General features: G+C 38.1%; 1 protein-coding gene across 1 annotated transcript; it reads left to right on the top strand.

Moving 5' to 3' along the window:
• Positions 1–2,296: 2,296 nt before the first annotated feature.
• LOC117305737 (metalloproteinase inhibitor 1-like) lies at positions 2,297–14,320 on the top strand. Its single transcript, XM_033790615.1, has 5 exons — positions 2,297–2,641; positions 10,061–10,332; positions 11,168–11,294; positions 12,383–12,507; positions 12,689–14,320. Exons 1-5 carry the CDS (start codon positions 2,524–2,526, stop codon positions 12,890–12,892), a joined length of 846 nt encoding a protein of 281 aa, XP_033646506.1. The 5' UTR covers positions 2,297–2,523; the 3' UTR covers positions 12,893–14,320.
• Positions 14,321–19,576: the final 5,256 nt, after the last annotated feature.

Consider the following 19,576-nt stretch of genomic DNA (forward strand, 5'->3'; position numbering starts at 1 on the left):
ATCGATTTTGAGTAGGCATGTATAGACCCAACAAACAACAAAATTAAACGTTAACCTTTTTTACAGTTTTCATTGCCTCAGGTGAATGTTTCAAGAGGACAATAGAAAGTTCAAGATAAAGGTTTTCCATTCTGTAAGGCAGTGGTGTACCTTGCATTCGCAAGTGGTGGCCTGCGTCATTCTGGAGCCGACAAGCTTACCATGTCAAAACCTTTAGCGTGAACACTCCATCCCTCAGGGTTGGTAGCGCTTTACACTAGTTTCTCTGTGACAACGAGGCGCATACTTGGCATAACAATTGTCAACATGTTTAAGTTTCACACCTTGGGTATTTACCCCTGCGACACCAACTCCAAGGGTGCATGATTGGCGATTAGTTTAACAAGCTCCTTTGTACCTATTCAGTAACCTTCATGGTTTAAAAGGAAACAAATGTTGCTGGGTCTGTGGAATTTGCGGGGAGAGTAAGTTGATTAAAAGTTTCAGAAAAAGTCTTTTGCCTAAAGGTTCTTTTTTAATCTTCCAGGAAATTGCAGAAACTTTAGGAGCTAAAGATTATTTTGTTTTTCTCATAAAGAGGGCCAGGCTGTTTATCGCTTACATGTACACAACAAATAGCTTCAACACCACATTGGCAATTTATACAGATTTTATACAATTTATACAGTTTTCCCCTCTTCTGGGCCATACTCTTGGTGAACTTAACTGCTCCAGATTTTAGGCAATATCTCAAAGACGCTATAATACCACCTTTTGAAATGATACCTTCACAGGTTAGTTTTATGTGTACATCTATAACTATACCAGACTGATACAAGTTCCAATTACCCAACGTAAATAATCCCTTTAAAAAAGCGACATTGCATTTGAAATTACCTCAAAGAAATTTTGTGACATCTTCATCAGTAAATAAAACAAGATAATAACGGAGGCAACCGGTACTCTGTTGTGACGGTCGCTATGTTGATTTTACATAACGCAGTTTCCTTCCGTGATTGTTCAAAGATCTAGGTCAGTCACCTATTGACCTCATGTTTATTCATAGTCCCCAAGGTCTTCTTCAACGTCACACGGTCTGCGGCTCAAAAAAGAATGAGCGTCTTCTGGAATTCAGGAAATAGACAGAGCTTATTGACGACGCCCACTCAACCTGAACGTTTCCTGCTGGTGTGCTTATTTCTGTGCCATCCCTGAGTTTTGAGGGATGGCAGCTAAAATGGTATCGGATTTCCTTTTGGAGGCATCCCCCCCCCCCCACCCACACCCTACCCTCCCGATAAATAGTAACATTACTTCTTATCAGAAAGTGAGTGTACAAAGGCAAATAAAAACCCTGTTTTGAAATTTGGTCTATACACTGCTAAAAAATTGTATTCTTGAAATAGGGGATAACAAAATCAATCTTATCCCCAAGGATGAAAATTAATTGTTCTTATAATTGTTTTTGAAGAAAAGTTTTCTTGAAATAACATTTTTTTGTCTTTTTCCGATAATACACTTTTGTGGCAGTGTAGCCATGGGTCGGAAAACTAGTACATGGTTGAATGAGGAGACAAAATGGACAATTAAAAGTACTTCAAGTTTCTGATATACTCAGTACTAAAACTGTAGCTAGATTTCTCTAAACTATACTTGGTCCCCAACCTTTCAAGCATGGGGTTGACATCTTCCTTTTTTCTATCTATAAAAAACTATACAAGTGTCATCCATCGCATTAATTTGGGAAACCTTTCATTCCCCAAAACAAGGAAAAAGCAGGTCCCAGCTAGCACAATATAGTCTTCAATTAAAAAAAATACTCTTAACATACATGTAGGTCCATAGAAAAAGGAATTTCTCTATGATCGGTCTAACCTCAAGATCAAAGCTTGCTAAACTATACATGTGTCCTCCATACTCGTTAATTTGGGGAACCTTATTCTAAAATACAAGGAAACAAGACTTCAATAAAAATGTTACAATAGCACAAGATATGGGGAACAATTATTTTACATCGGTCTAACTTCAAGGCTTTTTATCCTCCATTTTTCTGTGGGTGACTTGACCATAAATTAATTTTTGTTTAACTTACTGATTGGTCAGCTCACTCACAAGTAATTAGAAACACCTGTTTTTTTTTTAACAACAGCAAAGTCTGGCAGTGTAATGTCTCAGTGTGGAAAACTGTACTACCAACATGCCGCTGAAAATTCTAGTCACTTTCCCCAAAGGGGTGACGGCACATCCTGGAAGAGCCTCCAAGTTAAGGAAACTATAAATAGAGCCGAAGTTTTTCAGTTGAGTGAGTATTCTGTGATGAGCTTGTCCATGATATGACGACATTGTGCTCTGGCTCCAAGAAGTATGTTGATTTGACTTCGCATCGGTTGCTCACAGTTTTGTTTCACTGAACAACAGTTTTGCAATAATTGGTTTGATATATAACTGCAGAATCAAGAACACCAGCACTTTGGACAGGATCTTCTTGAGTTTCTCTCTCTCTACCACTGTTACTCAAGTTCTGCTGCTGCTAGTATAGTAATAATGTATACCACCATGTGGCTAGTGTTTGTGTTGGTTGCAGTGATCTACTCCAGAGAAACTGATGGTTGTAGCTGTAGCTTTGCACATCCACAAGTACAGTTCTGCAATGCGGCATTCGGTAAGAAAGATTTATCTTATGGTATACTAATGGCCATTTATTTATTTGTTGATACGCTGTATCAAACACCTTACAAAAAGTACTAACCCTGTTCATTCTTGGGCATTGACTATTCTCCTGAAACATCACAACGCCTTTATAGTATGCAGCACCGGCAACCGTAACAAAATTGGCACGCAGGCTGAAAAATCATTCACACCAGCAATCTCTATCTTTAGCAAGTACCCATTTACTTTCTGGGTGCTGAGAAACACTGTAGCTTTTTGTCTTTCCCAAAAGACCACAAGTGTCATGACAGGGATTTTAACCCACAATCTGATGCAGTATTATGATGCTCTAGGACTGCTAAGCCAAGATAATAAATGCTTAGATTTTTTCTTCTTCTTCTCAAGACTAACTAATCTAGTTTTCTTGATCTTTATAGCATTTACACCAACAAACAGTTTAATAAATAAGAACTAAATGTTCGTAATGGGTTTGTTTCTGTGATCTATAGTATGCCCTCGCAATAGCTTGAACTATTTGTGAAGTTCATCATAGAGTATAGAGGTAGAGTGCCAACTTACAGAGAAATCTATGGTGGTTTTGTGATTTATTATACAGTGCCAGAAATGGTTAATTACTGATTCAAAACAAGTTTCAATAACTTCAGGAAAGACATTGATTGCTAAGTTACCACTTGATTTCAATCATTTTGCCTTAGGTTGGGATTTGAACCTACAACATTCTCCTTTAGTCAGAAATATACTTGTTATATAAAGTGGTTATCACACATCAATGTATGGTAAAGCACAAGCATTAATCCTAATCTCCCATGCTAATTTATTATTGATTTTAATCAATTTAACTGCATGGTTGTAAAATGTAGCAGGGTGTTTGACAAGATTTTGCAAGAGAACTTGGACAGTAGAAAAATTGTAAAATTGTAATGGCTTTTTAAAAAGCCAGACAAGCTAGACAATCACATTCCACAAAAGCGAGTTGCTATAGGAAACACACGTCTAGTTTATACTATAGATAAGATAAAACCATCAGAGGATGTAGACTACATCCTTCTTTCCTGGTTTTATCTTTTTCCTGGACTAGACAGGTCCGCAGACAACAATCAAGTTCTTTAGTAGGGCAGTTACCTTTACATCAAAGGTAGACCCCAAATACAAGGATCAAAAGTATCCAAGGATAGCCAGGATTTGCTGTTCTGAAAGGGTGTCAAAATTTGCTAGAATTTTACAAACTGGGTCTCCAAATTGTTCAATTACAGTACATTTAAATTTTAGATGACAGTTTTAACACAGGGTCCAAATTGTTGTTAAAAACTGGGGGTCCAAATTATTCAAGAAAACACAGCACCTAGACTCTGGAACTCACTTCCGGCATACCTTAGACGAATACACAACATCACTCTCTTCCAGCAGAAACTTAAAACACACTAGTGTTCATGCTTGCTTTCCAACAACATCTTGACAGAACTTTAACTTAATCTTTAACTTCTTCCTGACCGGTGCCTTTCAATTTGTTTTCAGTAAAGTGCGCAAATGCTGTAGTTTATTATTATTATTAAATGATGGATAAAACGGGTTGTCCAAATTTAGAACAGGGTGTCCAGAAGACACACAGAGACACCTCCCTATCTCACACTACGTGAGTATTGGACAGGATGTTGTGATGCAACCACTCTTACTATCTTTACAAAAAAGGTTCAACCATAGAGAAAGGTCCTTTTCTCTCTGGCTCAACTGTTTCCGGAGTAGGAACACAAACTTTGCATACTGGTGGAGGAGATACAATGGTAGGGTTTACCATACCACCATTTACATGAAAATGATCTAATACGAGTCGTGGTGGGTCCATTTCTCTTTTATTCATGTAAACAATTCCCTTTGCAGGGGATCTTTGGGTCTCAAAAGCTCAAAGGTTGTTTGTTGATACTCCGGAATTAGTCATCGACTCTACCAAGAAACTGTAAATCAGGGTTCTGTAATATCTCTTCACAGTTGACAGAAAGTTATTCTTTTTTAAAGTTTTCCTGGTAACCCCCTACCACACCTCATACATTTTGTAGTCTACTCTAAATTGTGCACACTAGATATAATTAATATAATATCTAGATGTGTAATTACTAGAGTTTATCAGACTATAAAAGAGCACTGCTTGTTTTTTCTTACAAACAAGTTATAAAAGAAAACTGAAACTCTGATGTCCTTGAACAAAAATCCTTAAAGCAGTGCTTCTCATCAAGTGGGTTTTTATGGTCATTCTTTTTTTTTGTGAAGAAGTTAAACCAAACCCTCCCTTTAACCATGGAGGAATTCATGCTTCCATGCTTCAACTATTAAAATTCTGAACAAAACTGACTCCCCAAACATCCTAAATGGATACTTAACTTTGAATGGCATTCCGAGGCAGTAATATGAAAAACATCTGGGCTACAACACCTGGGACCATAACACAACTTTATTATTTTTAACAGCCCATAATTTTCAGCTTCCTTAAAACAAATGATTCACTTATTACTCGTGTGCATTGTTTCACTTGACACAATGTAAACAAATTGGTTGCCGCTAGCGGAAGGAAGAAAATGCCGCTTTTAGTTACGGATTTACGCTTCAAGGCTCACTGGAAATTATAGGGGGCGGATTTCGGGACTTCGGTGGCCCATGAGTGGCCTAGTTTTACTTTGAGCATGGAAATTCCTTCCTCCATGCTTTGAGAGAGTCTAATCCAATACAGCTAAAAATTTCTTTGCAGGAGTAAAAATCTTCTTTTTTTTTTTTAGTATTGTTGGAGAATGAAAAATATAGCTGCTGCTGTTTGGCTAAAAACCATTGTTGTAAAAGTATACAGTTTTAGATTGGAATTTATTGAACTTTAATTTTGGGTTAACTAGAAAGGATGCGATTCTGTTGAGCCACTTTGCGTAAATTGTAACCCCTCCCTCCCCTCCCCTTTGAAATGTATTACCAGGCAAAATCTTGAAGCATGTGACAAGAGTTTTTTTTTATATATATATAACTTGTACACAAGATTTTCACTTTGAGGGATTTTGTGATTTATATTGTTTATCTTGAACAGAAACAAGCAGGCTCTCAAAACTAAAGAAAAGGGAAGTTTTGATTCTGTTTCTCTTGTTTTGGTTTTCAACTTGTATTTATTTTCTTTGAGTTGGGTAACGAAAGTGAATGCGTGTGTGTGGTTAGCATACCCCCACATACTGTACCACCTAAGGAAACCTACTTGACTTTTAACTGATAACCTCCAACAACGAAACCTACTTGACTCAACTGATAACCTCCAATGCGGACTCTCAGGTTATTATAAGAAGTGGCATTTTATCCACACAGTGAATACATCTGGAGGACTCGTCCCTCTTGTTTCCTCAAGACAACAGCCTCAGGGAGAGGAATCTAAAATAGCCTGACATCAAAGACTGAGAATGAGAGGAGTGTGAGGTATATGCTCAGGAATGTGAACTTCAAAGACCTTTTACTCTATCCTCTCTTGGGCTCAAAGAGACCGACCTTATTTTGTTTCCTCAAAAGAATTTCTGGAGTGTCAAAGCACTTAAGCTTTGCAATCCTTGCTATTACTACACAAGATGCTTCAAGGCTTTGTAAAATTACCTACCACTCAGAAGTGTCTTACTGAGGTTGGTACTCTCTCATGGTAATCTTTAAAGCACCGGACAATTTGGGTAATTTGTCAAAGACCAGTATTCTCACTTGGTGGGTCCCAACATATGCATCAAATAACAAAATGTGAAAATTTGGGCTCAATTGGTCAACGTTGCAAGAGAATTATGAAAGAAAAAACACCCTTGATGCACAAATGATTGTGCTTTCAGATGCCTAGAAAAGGCCTCAGGCTGGTGTCGGGGTTGATTCCACAAAAAGCACTAAAAAGACAAGAGGAGTTGTCCGTATTACCATAATGATTTGCGCTGTGACATTTACACACTAGCATTTGATATTGGTTCGCAGTTCAGATCAATCTTAGCTCTCTGTGAAATCGGCCCGTGGTCTATAAACCTTAAAAGTATCCTTATTAAATTACCACCAAAACAAATTAAAAAGGGGTGTAGGCCTATTATGTTGCAAGTCTACCCTCTGACCCCTACTGATGTTGTTTTCTCAAATGATTGGTTCCCATCATGGAAAAGGTGGAACTTATAAAACAAATTTAACTAATAATGTATAATGTTACTAATGGTAATTCCTCTACCTATTGGGTGACCTATTCACACAAAATGGAAACAAGACATAACTGTTCTACCACCAGGAACGCAGAGTGCCATGTGCCAAAAGTTAGAACTGACAAAAGAAAAAGTTCGGCATTTCATAGATGCAGGCTCCACTTCATGGAACAATTTGCCAGAAAGATTAAGAAATGCACTTACAATATTGAACATTGTTTACTTCCATGTACTGGTGTTTATCTAGATATTAATTTGATTCAATTTGAAGATCATTATGATTGCCCTGACATGCTCATTTCTTCCGCAAATCTGTATTTTTCTCAAGATATTCTTCCTCTGTTTTGGTGTGGAACACGGCCCTTATGGAGAACAGTGTCCACACACTGAAAGGGCTACCCTGTAAATTTTTATTGTAAAAAGCTCCTAAACTCGTCTCTCCATCAGTCTCTTCATCAACTCCCATTGAAATGCCAGGAATGACGAAAACAAGCTCTTTAGGAGCCCCAAGTTCTATTCCAAAAACCATGTCGTGTTTACATGGTGCGACAGGAAGAATGTGACGTGGCGATGACTAGAGCAATAGTCGAAATGCTGAGACCAATTAAGGACTCACTCCACGGTAGTAAAAAAAAAAGGAAGTCCTCTCGATCCACTAAAGCTAAAGTACTGAGTCCCGGCCAATTTTCTACCTTCCACCCGGGTAGTATTCAAAAGCAGGACGATTCTTTATACACAACTGAGTAGTCTCCTTCCGATAATCTACTTTGTGGTATAAGTAGAATATAAATAAAGCACTACAACTGTTCTCGAAAGAACATGCCGGGCAAGTAGATACACACATGGTGTTACCGCAAACCAAATATACAAGAATTTGACATTAGAGATACAATAAATCCTGTATGCTCTATCACTTGTACTGCTGCATTTGATGGCGTGTTGACATTGCTCTCATATCTAAAGTCATAAGAGGCGGATTCAGCCAGATTGTTCCAGTCTTTAAAACCATTCCATGGCTAAAATATCATAACATCCTGGTCACCAGCTGTAGAAATACCCACACATACAATTACAAGCTATCAATACAGTTCCTACACTCCGATGTAAATAAAAGATGCAGTGTATATTTTTAGGAAATCTATATTTATATTTATATAATAAAAAAAAATTAAAAAAAAAAAACATCTGGGAGAGATTGACATTTCGCAGCCAAAGAACATCTGTATTTAGGTCACCTTTTCAATAACAGAATTCTTGGGTTGAACCATGCAGTTCCTCATAGTAACCATTTACAGTGGCATTGGAAAAGTGCCAATCCCTAGTGTTCATTTTTTTATATTTTCTTTTGAAGCAACTGGAGCAGGGCCCAATTGAGGCAGAAATTTTGTTGCTAAGAAAAAATTGAGTTGGGCACAAGCCACCATATTGGACTCTGGTTGCATCTACATCTACACTCTAAGGCAGAGTGTTTGCCATGTTGAGGGTAAAGTGAAACAATCAGTGATTTTAGTCATGTTTGCTGGAAGTCACGCAAACAAATCTCTCTCAAAAGAGTTTGATAAAACAACCCAACTAAAATAATAATTTTTCTGTAAGATCACTTCTGGGTTAATTGAGTGTGCTTTTTGCATTTCAAAGTTTCAAAAAGGCATACTATGTCTGGATGTATAACATGTCCTAGCTCGGCCTCTTTTTACACTCTTCTCAAGTTTTTACAGCAAAATAGCTTGTGTACTTGCTTCGGCTGTTTCACCAAAACAGTGACTAATAGTCACTTAGCAAGTGAAGTCCTTGATATCTTTAAGCAATTGGACAACTTCCGGTAATTTAGTCTTTAAACACAAACTAGCTTATTTAGACACGTCAAGGTTACGTTGCCGCTTATTCATCAATGATATCGGTGTTCTTGATGGATCTCATTTAATTAAATCCAAGAGTTGAAATGCCAGGGATACATATAAGGTTCATCAAGCAAGCTGTTTCAATTATTACCAAAGCCATCCAGGCATTTTATGGCATTGATTGGTTGTTCCTGTGTTCCGAGAACCATTCCTGAGAACATGATGGGATTCTACATGATGGGTTGCAAGCCTCGTTAGTTAGCGAGATTAATTATGGCTTGTTTTTTCCATAAACAAGTGTTTCTCATTTGCAAATCACTTTAAAACATGCTTGAGTCCAGTGTTCTAAACTGCTAGACCACAGTGTTACTGAATATTGAGTAGAGGGAACTTATTCCGAAAAATTTGAAGTATATTGTCCTACTTTTTGTTTAGTTCATACAACACAATTAACATGGCAACTTAGTTTGTTTCCTCTCTTTAAAGCAGGGGGTTGTTAGGGGAGAGGAACATTGTGTTTTTCTGGCTTCTGAAGATTGTAACTTTTTTGATCTTATCCACTTCTTTCTGAAACGGTACTTCCTCTTCATAATCCGAAGAATAGCGTGTGGAAAATATGTTCCAGAAACTTTTCAAAATTTTGGGTGCAGCTGGATTGGTTTCGTTTTGACCTTGTTGGACAGACCACATCTCATAATATTAGCAATTTGTAACCTTCAATATTCCCACAGCTATGCGATTACCACTAACCACAAAAAGTACATCTGTCCTGGATAGCACATTCACCCCAGCAGGAAATGTTTATATTTTCCTGCTTTATTATTAAAGTGTATATTCATACTCAAGTCGTATGCCATGATTTTCTTCACATTCAAGTCGTCAGCTATTTTTTCTTATGGAATGACTTACCTATTGATATGTGTCATGCTGACTCTCTTCATATTTTCAAGGGACTTTTAAAGACATATTTGCTTGAATCTTCTGTTTGTAACAATTGCTTTTAGTTTATTCATATTATATATATTTTCATTTTCATTGTTATGTTTTGTGCAGCCCATAGAGGGAGCCTGCATTATGCGCCATATATTATTATTATTATTATTTTTTCTTCTTTAAGGGACAGTGCTGATTTTCAACTAGCTCTCTTTACTCATGGTAATTTCAGCAAAATTGCTGAACAACATTTCATCTCATTGTCTTTACACCCAGGTTTAGCTAAAATCAGCGAAATGTTTTTCATCATTTACTGAATTCTCTTTGAGTTTTAAGTATTCATTTCTTTTATCCACCGATGAATTTTCTGCACAATGGAAAATTCATGAATTTTTAATCGACCGAAGAAGTTTTGCATTTTTAATTTTTCGTAAATTTGATCTATATTTTCTACAGTTATCAAAGCCAGTGTCGTCAGTAGAGAGTACATCTACCGGCCGACAGAGAAACCAATGACAGAACCAACCGACGAATTCACCTCAAACCCCGAGCTAACAAGCTTTTCATCCGTTTACGATGAATCCGGTGCTTTCGTCCACGCTAACCTCGCCGAGGTGCAACCAGAGAAGAGACCCCCAGCATTTCTGAGTCCACAAGCCCTGCGGAGCAAGAAATTCATCTCTCCCAGTTTTCCTCAACGGCCATTCAAAATAGAGTACACCGTCAAGGTAGCTATATGAAAAGCCTTTCAAATTAATACACAAGGTTTTTTACTTCATGATAATAATAATAATATCAAAGCCTTATATAGCGCAGGTATCTACCAAACAAGGTACTCAAGGCGCTGAGTATATACAAACTTTCAGAAAGATAGGTTATTGCAGTGATGGATTCTGAGACCCAATTATGTAGCACCTTATTTACAAGGTGCTACGATGCATTCAGCAGCTACAGCCAGGAACACCGACCAGGGCGAACCCGGTTTTCGAAAAGTGCACTGGGTTCTTTTACATGCGTTACACAACACATGAGACCAACAGCTTTACGTCCCATCCGAAGGACGAAGCAATAAGGCGCAAGTGTCACGGTTGGGGATTCGAACCCACACTCTGCTGATCAGAAACACCAGAGTTTGAATTCGGTGATCTTAACTGCTCACGGCCACGACACTTGTCACATGATATGTATTCTCACAATGCCTCATAGAGTCAGTACACATAAAAGCTAAAAGGTTTGTCCTAATATGATTTTTGTTGTTTTTACAATTCTGCCAAAAACTACAATTGCAATCTTTATAAACTTAATAAGAATACATTCCACATGTGTTTTACTGGGGGAGGGGGGGGGGGTTATTGCCACAATATGATACTACCTTAAGGAGTAACATCCAAAACTTAGCGAAGCAAAGAAATCAAGTAAGATCAAGAAATCAAGTAAGATATAAAAAAATCAAGTATAAGAAATCAAGTTAGACCTCCACAAGTACGTGCTTGTGCTCTTTAAACAAAGCAACAATTGTTTTTAGGACAACGCTTTACGATAGTTCTTATCCTTGTTTCACAGGTGGAAAAAGTATTCAAGGGAGATAACCTTATAATAGAGAGGACACTGGCTAAGGTTTACACTCCAGCTGATGAGGGTATGTGTGGTCTGACCAGCCTTAATGAAGATACATCTTACGTCATGGCAGGTGAGTTATCATTAAGGAAGTTGCAATCTTTTTGACTGAGTGAGGGCCTTTTCGAACCAAATTTATTACAACTGGTATTATTTAAGGGGCACTTATAAAACAACAACATTGCATCCTGATGATGACTAGAGCAATCTAGTCGAAACGTTAAGACCAATTTAAGAATTGACTCCGAGGTAGTACAGGTAATAGTCCCAGCCTAATTTTTATACCATCCGCCCGGGTAATAGTTAAAAAGCAGGACAGTTCTTTTCAGAACAGAGACGTCTCCTGAACAATCCGATAAATCTACTCCGCGGTAGTAGACAGTTCTCTAAAGAACAAACTCTACCTGGTAAGTAAGATACATACATGGTGTTATCGCAAACCAAATATTATATATTGATACCTCACCATGCAATGCCTCTAATAATCATATGTAACAATTACATGGTGTAAACAAGTGTGCTCTTTTTAATGTTTTCACAATAATCAAACATTGACTATGGATGAATGCCACTGTTACACTAATTGGAATGTTGAGGATTCACAAGTTGAATGAATATATCAAACTGCTATAAGTGTTTTAAAATAAGAAGAACAGCTTAATCTTGTCACCTGTCAATCATGACTTTGATGGCTTGCTGTGCGCAGTTAAAAAGACTACAAAAAATGCGCTCTAAAAATCCAAGGATATCAACGGACAATACTGTGTGCTGGTACTGCCGATCTAGTCAGAAATGCTTGCAGTTATTGAACATGATTGGCAAGGATAAATTCAGATTAAATGTGCCGGCACTCTACCAAGCAGACATGCAACGTTCTTATTGCAAAGAGGAAATGGCCGTTCACACTTAACTTTTGTACAGTGTTTTTCAGTTTTCTATGGCACTGTTTTGAAAAGAAGAAGAGGAAATCAGCTGATGAGCTGATGAACAGTTACATGCCTGATCAAGCATGATCAAGTGAGCTATCTAGCCATTTTGTCAATATATTTGTTCAGGGATGGGAGTGGGGGTTGCCAGAAAGAAGTCATACAAACTTTGAAATTAATTTTTTCTTCTTCTGATATTTAAGAAATGTTTTTGTTCATGATCACATTTTCTCAGGCTCACATTACGACAATGAGCTACGTATCAACTTGTGTAACTGGGTCGTCCCTTACAAGAGTTTGACCAGAATAAATAGGCGAGGATTGAAGCTTATGTACAAGCAGAGCTGTGGTGACTGTACGGTAAGTAAACCCAAAACCAATGCTGCAAATGGTACCTCGGTCATTTCTTGCTTACCCAAGAGTTTTGCTTAGCAGACTTTTACTAAGCAGCTTCATGAAATTTGGCTCAGGACATTTGAAATGCATCTCTTTTGTTTTAATCTAGATTTCTTTTTTCTTTTTAAATTCTTTCTCCGGTCAGATTGCAACATGCTACGGTCAGACGTGCAAGTTCGGACCGCCAGGAGATGACTTCTGCATGTTCGACGCCTTTGGGGGCAACGGCTGCGAGGCCCAGCATTCCATCTGCACACGCAGCAAGAAATCCTGCAAGTGGCAGAGAAATCGAGACTACAGGAAGTGCGAGGCCGACAGCGGACAACAAGGAAACTCAGTCATGCCTTAGAGAGAGTGAGAGAGCATTGATTGGTGTTGTTACATGTTTTAATGTAGAGCTGTGTACATGTATTGTAACTCAACTTTTGTGTATTGTGTATAGTATCAATTTCTTCTCAAATTCTGCAGCTTATTTTTCTCTCTGAATGTTGTGAATAAATTTCAAGAGGGAAGGAATGACTCAAAATGAAGGGGAAAAACCCCAAAAGCACCTTGAACCAAAATTGTCACAGGTTTGTTACTTTTTTTTTTTTACTTTTTGGATTATCTATTTTGATGGGTTTTTTTTCTCCATGTTACTCAAATCAAAACTATAAGCAGATACTGTGAATTTTATATCTCTCAAATCAATGGAATGTTGATTCATAGTTGGTAGTCTGCTTTTACACCCAGTCCATGACCTTTGACCTCTGCAATGAGGAACTTGATTAATTGAACCTCCATCTGAATCACACATCCAATTCGACCAATCAGGATATCCGGTTGGGAGAAATAAATTACTGCTCGGGGTTTCTGACTGACAAGAACTTTTCTTTTTTAAATACAAGGTAGAAAGGAACATCCTTAGTCTGGGTGTTTGCACTTAGCATTTTTTAGAGACTAGCCAGCATGACAAGCTAGCTTTGTCATACTACTGGTCTGTCAACTGGCAGCTCTATGAAATTGGGCCCAGTTAGCTTGGCATTTGACTGGTCTGTCAAATCTTACACATGTTCATAATTCATATTAATTATATATGGATGCAAACCATAGCCTTGCAAAGATTTATGGCTGTACAGAACTCTCTATTTTTAAATACAAGGTGGAAAGGTTCTTCCTTAGTAAGGGTTTGTCCTTAACCTTTTCAGGAGACTTGCCAGCACGACCAGTTGGCGTTGCACTGGTCTGACAGCTTTTGTACACCTTGTCTATATTTCATATTAATTAAATACAAGTGTGATATAACACTAAACTAGCAAGCTCGACTTAGAGAGATTTCTGCTGACTGGTCCAGACTTCTTTTTGTTTTTAAATACAAGGTAGAAAGGCATGTCTTTAGTCATAGTTTGGCCTTAACCCTTTTTCAGAGACTAACCAGCAAGACAAGTTATATAGCTTGGCATTTCAATGGTCCGTCAACTTTTCCACAATTCATATTAATTAAATACAGATGTTTTTTATTTAACACTGAACTAGCAAGCTTGACAACTTGGAAAGAATTGTGACTGGTCCGCCAGAACTCTCTCTTTGTTTAATACAAGGTAGCCCTTTTTAGAGACTAGCCAGCCAGACCAGTTGTAGCTTGGCACTTCAATGGTCTGTCAGCTTTTGTACTTTGTAGGGGGGGGGGGACACCACGCCCTGAGATCAAACCAAATGAGACAAGAAAGGTATTTGTTGTGAAGAACCATAGGGTAGGTAAGGGGGGGGCATATAATGGGGTGATATACTGTACAAACTGGAAATCCAAACTGTTTTAACCAGCCCTTATAGAGGCAGATATGAAACTTCTATTTGAAACTTCTATTTTCTTGAAATATTTGAATGTGCATATGTTGTAGCTTTTAAGTCAATTATATATTATATACATATTATAAATTAAAATGGTGTTTCATTCATTCTGTACATTATAATAATTATATCTAAACCATATAGAAATCTAACTATTGTGTATACAATTTTTTCAGTACTTTGGATAATAAAATGACTGTCCAAATATTGAATATAAGTTCTTTGTTCCCCTTCATCATTATTATGGCAAATCTAAAACTCATCACTGACCATTTTTGTGGGAAATCTGCTCTGCAGCAGTGTATAGTAGAATAAGTAGCAAGAAAAGCTCTCAAAGAACAAATTAGTAAAGTAAATATATACACATGGTGTTCAACCGCAAACTGCACATATAGGCCTACAGAGAAGAATAGCATTATTTACAAAGCCTGCAGCATGAAAATTTCCTCGTAGTGCTGGGAAATGCAAACAAACCAAACGAAGAAAAAAAAGAAAACAACTTTTTACAATTTCCCTCCACCCCCAAATCAAATCAAAATTCTTGTCATTAGTATTCTAATGGAAACAACCCCCAATCCGGAAGCTCTTAATGAAAAACACGATCATGTTACACTATCTTCTCTCAAAATAGCAGTTAAGGCCAGACAGAAATAAGCAGGCTGCCTGACAGAATTCTTTTCTTTCCTTTTTTCGAAAAAGAAAGAAAGTAGAAGAAGAAATGTGATTTGGAATTTTGGAAAGATCAGATGATTGCCACCTGGGTAATGTGAGAGCTTGACCAACAGGTGGTCGCAAGGAAGGAGGGGGTGTTTACAGGAGCGGTACATATTAAGATGCCAGATGACACCTTAACCCAAACCTCCTTCTTAGCTCAAATTTAGGATGCAGCACTGCCTCATGTTCGAAAATTTGGGTCTCGTTTGAGGGGGTGTTTATCTAATCTGTTGACTATCCTCTCAAAATGCCTGACAGAATTCTATTTTGCCCAAAAAGAAAGAAAGTAAAAGAAGAATGTAATGCGAGAGCTTGACCAACAGGTGGTTGAAAAGAAGGAGGGTGTTTAGAAGAGCGATACAGATTAAGATGTCAGATGACTCCTTAGCCCAAACCCCCTTTTAGCTAAAATTAGGGTGCAGCGCTGCCTCATGTTCAGAACTTTTGGTCTTGTTCGAGGGTACTTTGGGTCTTGTTTGACAACGGGGTGGGCAATCTGATCTGTTGACAGATCAAAACTGGGTTGCACTTTTTCATTTGTCAGTGGGTTGAGTGGGTGTCAGCAGGGCTTTGAATTTGTGGGACGAGCAGGGCTTGTAAATAAAAACGTTTAGTGGCCCAAAAGTTTTATTTTAATTTTTAAAGACCAGAATCACAATGAGAAAAGCTTTCTATTCAGTTTATAAAACAGTTTTTGATTTGAACAAGCATTAGGAGAAGGTTGTTTTTACTTCTGTCAAATTGATTAAGTATACTGGTGAGTTTTACTGCAAATTACATCATTAAATGGATGCTTTGGTGGGCTAATAAATTGATTATTCAATTGAAGAAAAAAAGAAGAAAAAAACTTGACTTTGTTTGGTCATGAATTGTGTTTACTGGCCTAACTGTAAAATCACTGGCCTGATAAGGCCTGTGGACCAGTGTAAAAGTCGAGCCCGGGCCACGTGGACACAAAAATAATCAAATAATAAAAAATAATAAATAATAATCACCACACAACAAGCTTGCAGCAATCTACTCAATTCAAATCAATTTCACCAGTTAGTAGATTGCTACCCACAGTCACAATAAGGGCTCTCTGCCAATAGAGGGCAGTATCATCTTTTCCAGTAACTGCTGAACCAAGGAGGAAAATAATATTCAACATTGCAAGGAGTGTTTGTGGATGAAGTGATTTGTTGGCCCGTGTCAATGTTCCATAGGTGTTAGGCACCAGTGTTTCTATAGGCCCTAGGCATCAGTGTGCTCCATAGGCCCTTAGCCAACATTTTCCAATATTCAATAGGTCTTAGGAACCAATGCTCCCCCCAATGACCCTAGACACCAGTGTTCTGTAGACACTAGCCAACATTGTTCAAATGTCCCATAGGTCCTGGGCACCACTGTTCCAAATAAATAAGTGTTCTATAGGCCCTAGGCACCAGTGTGCTCCGTAGGCCCTTAGCCAACATTGTTCAATGTTTCATGTTCTTAGAAACCAGTGTTCTACAGGACGTAGGCACCAGTGTAATCTGTAGGCCCTAGCCAACATTGTTCGAAATGTTCCATACGTCCTAGACACCATTTTTCCATACGTGCTTTAGGCACTATTGTTCCAAGGCCCTATAGGCACCAGTGTTCTGTGGGCCCTAACCAACATTGTTCAAAAGTTCCACAGGTCCTAGGCACCAATGTTCCAAAGGCCCTATATGATAAGTGTTCTGTAGGCCCTTGGCACCAGTGTTCTGTAGGCCCTAACCAACATTGTTCAAATGTTCCACAGGTCCTAGGCACCAATGTTCCAAAGGCCCTATATGATAAGTGTTCTGTAGGCCCTTGGCACCAGTGTGTTCCGTAGGCCCTAGCCAACATCGTTCAATAGACCCTAAGTACCAGTGTTTCGTCAGCTAAGCCACAAGTTCTATTACAATGTATGAAGGAGGAAGAATTTATTCAGACATTTATTGAGGGTTGAGGTTTACAGTAGTTTCAAGCTCCCCTCAGTGACACTGTGATTTTGTAGAGTAGAGCCAATACTCCTCCAAATTGTTTGTTTCCCAGCAAGTTGTCAGAGTGCCAAGTTGGATGACATCGACACACGTTTTTACCACACTTTTATAATTCCATTTTTGTTAAAAACGGGTGAATTGGAACGAGCGTACTTTCTTTTCTCCCTTCAAACTACCAGAGCTGAGCAATCCATCCCCAAAGGTATTCACACAATGTTGTTGCTAACAGACGTCAAACTAGTACGATTAAATCTGTCTCGCCCCAATGCCAAAACATAATTGATGCAAAAACAGCGGGAAAATCACTGGGAAAAAAAATTAACTCACCTGGATCAAAATAAAAATGGGCGAGTGATCCACAATGGGCGCGTGTCCGTCATGAACGGCCGGGTTTTATCGGAAAATTGAATAACTCTATAAAGGTACACCTGGGCAAAATTTCATAACAGTTTGTTTGTCAGGAAAAAAGCGCACAACAAGAAATCCTTCATTCAGCAACAGTGAAATGGAACAAGTCCAACTGACATTTCCAAACGTACATTTCTTGGTACATTGGCTAGTGAACAAACTCAGTGAAGGTTTTGATTTTATAGATGTTAACTTTGCTTCAGGGATAAAGCCTAATATTTGGCTTTTGCCCCACATCCATGTATTCAGCACTGTATCCTCTTTGAAATCTGAGATAACAGGCCTGTTGGAATCTTGATATTAAGTTTTTTTCAGAAACTTATTGTTATGACTACCCTAAATGATAATGATGAAGAAAATTTTGGAACATAAATCAACGTAATATTTGGTATCAACTTTTCATTAGGAAATATGAATCAAACCCAGTATCATTCCCCCCAAAAATACCCCCCCCCAAAAAAAAAAAAAAAAACCACACACAAAAAGAAGAAAAAAAAAAAAAAAAAACACACTTCAGGGCTTAAATTTTGGGCCAGTCAACTCAAAACAGGACAAGTCCAGTCGTCTTGGGTCTTTTTTCTTTCAAGTTAACATCATTGTCTCAAAAGAATGGAGTACAGATGTTGAGTTTGAGTCTCACAAATATCTCTCAATCCTGCTGAGTATGAACCCTAAAACAGAAGAGATCAATCTGCTCTTAGTGTTTTGTTCAAATGAAACAGTTTAGATGTTAAAATCGTGTTCTTATTTTGATTCTAGTCTCTTTTCATTTTAAATGCTGGTCTTGTTACTAAAATTCCAGTCAAGTAACAATTTGAGCTATAAGTCATGTGTTCTTGTAAAAATTTTCCCCCCAAATTCGCGCCTTGCACTTCTATGACTTGATACAGATTATTATAGCTTTCAACCAAGGTTTTAAGGACTAGCCTTGGGAGAGTATGGAGGTAGCTACCTCCATGGGGAGAGTATCCTCTTCCCTTGACACTATGATGGATTCGACTTTGGACCCTTAATGACTGGCGACCTAACCATGTATTACTCATCTAGCTGTCAGAAAGATGATTAATTAGTTCCCACTGGACTGCAGCAATTCATTGTGGAAAGGGGACAAAAGGGAGCTGACAAAAAGAGGTTGTAGAAAGAGAAAAAGAAAGTGGCATTGAGACAGACAAAGTAAACAAGGCCATTTGGAATAAGGTCGTTGCAGATCAGCTAAGTTCTACTTTTCAATTTAATAACAATCTTTAGCAGTTAATTGTTGTATTGGGTTTTGACAGGCACCCCTGACCAAAGATATTGACAAAGTAGGGAGACCGCCAACATAGGGCTAGATAGCTCATTGGTATAGCACCAGCACGTTAATCCGTAGGTTGTTGGTTCAAATCCCGCTCAAGCCAATTTTGTTCATTGTTCCAACCATAAAAGTTCTTGACACAATTTTTAAGAGAACCGTATTACTTATCAAGCTGTCAGGAAGATGATAAATTGGTTCCCAATGGATTCTACTGCAATTATTGTGGAAAGGGTACAACAGGGAGCTGACAAAAAGGGTTGTAGAAAGTGATGGTGGAGTTGAGACAGACAAAGTAAACAAGGCCATTTGGAATAAGGTCGTTGCAGATCAGTTTTACTTTTCAATTTAATAACAATTCTCAGCAGATAATGGCTGCTAATAATTGTATGGATTTCGACTGGCACCTCCTATAAAGGTATTTACAAAATAGGGAGACGACCAACATATTGCTAGATATCTCAGTTGGTATGGCACCAGCATGCTAATCTGGTGGTTTATGGTTCAACGCCCGCTCTAGTCTACTTTTCTTTGTTCAACCCCCAAACTTCTTGTTAAGGAGCTTGAAAGAGTCCAGTATACACTGTGCAAGTCTAATACTTCAAACATAGTTTTATGGCTATCATATTGTACTGTTGGGAAAGTAAAACTGTATAAATGCTAACAATTATTTTGAAGAATTACCAAAAGTGTCCTACAGTGCCTTTAATTATTTATTTTGGATGGATAAGCAGTTTGCAACAGCCAATTCTATTTTCTTATTTCACATTCGAGAAGATGAGGATTCAAGAAGGAAAAC

Source organism: Asterias rubens, chromosome 2 (assembly GCF_902459465.1).
Source record: "Asterias rubens chromosome 2, eAstRub1.3, whole genome shotgun sequence".
Classification (NCBI taxonomy): Eukaryota; Metazoa; Echinodermata; class Asteroidea; order Forcipulatida; family Asteriidae; genus Asterias; species Asterias rubens.

Coding starts and splice junctions, on each gene's coding strand:
- LOC117305737 (XM_033790615.1), top strand. CDS start 2,524: ATGTATACCACCATGTGGCTAGTGTTTGTGTTGGTTGCAGTGATCTAC. Junction 11,295..12,382: donor TACATCTTACGTCATGGCAG/GTGAGTTATCAT, acceptor ACATTTTCTCAG/GCTCACATTACGACAATGAG. Junction 12,508..12,688: donor AGAGCTGTGGTGACTGTACG/GTAAGTAAACCC, acceptor TTCTCCGGTCAG/ATTGCAACATGCTACGGTCA.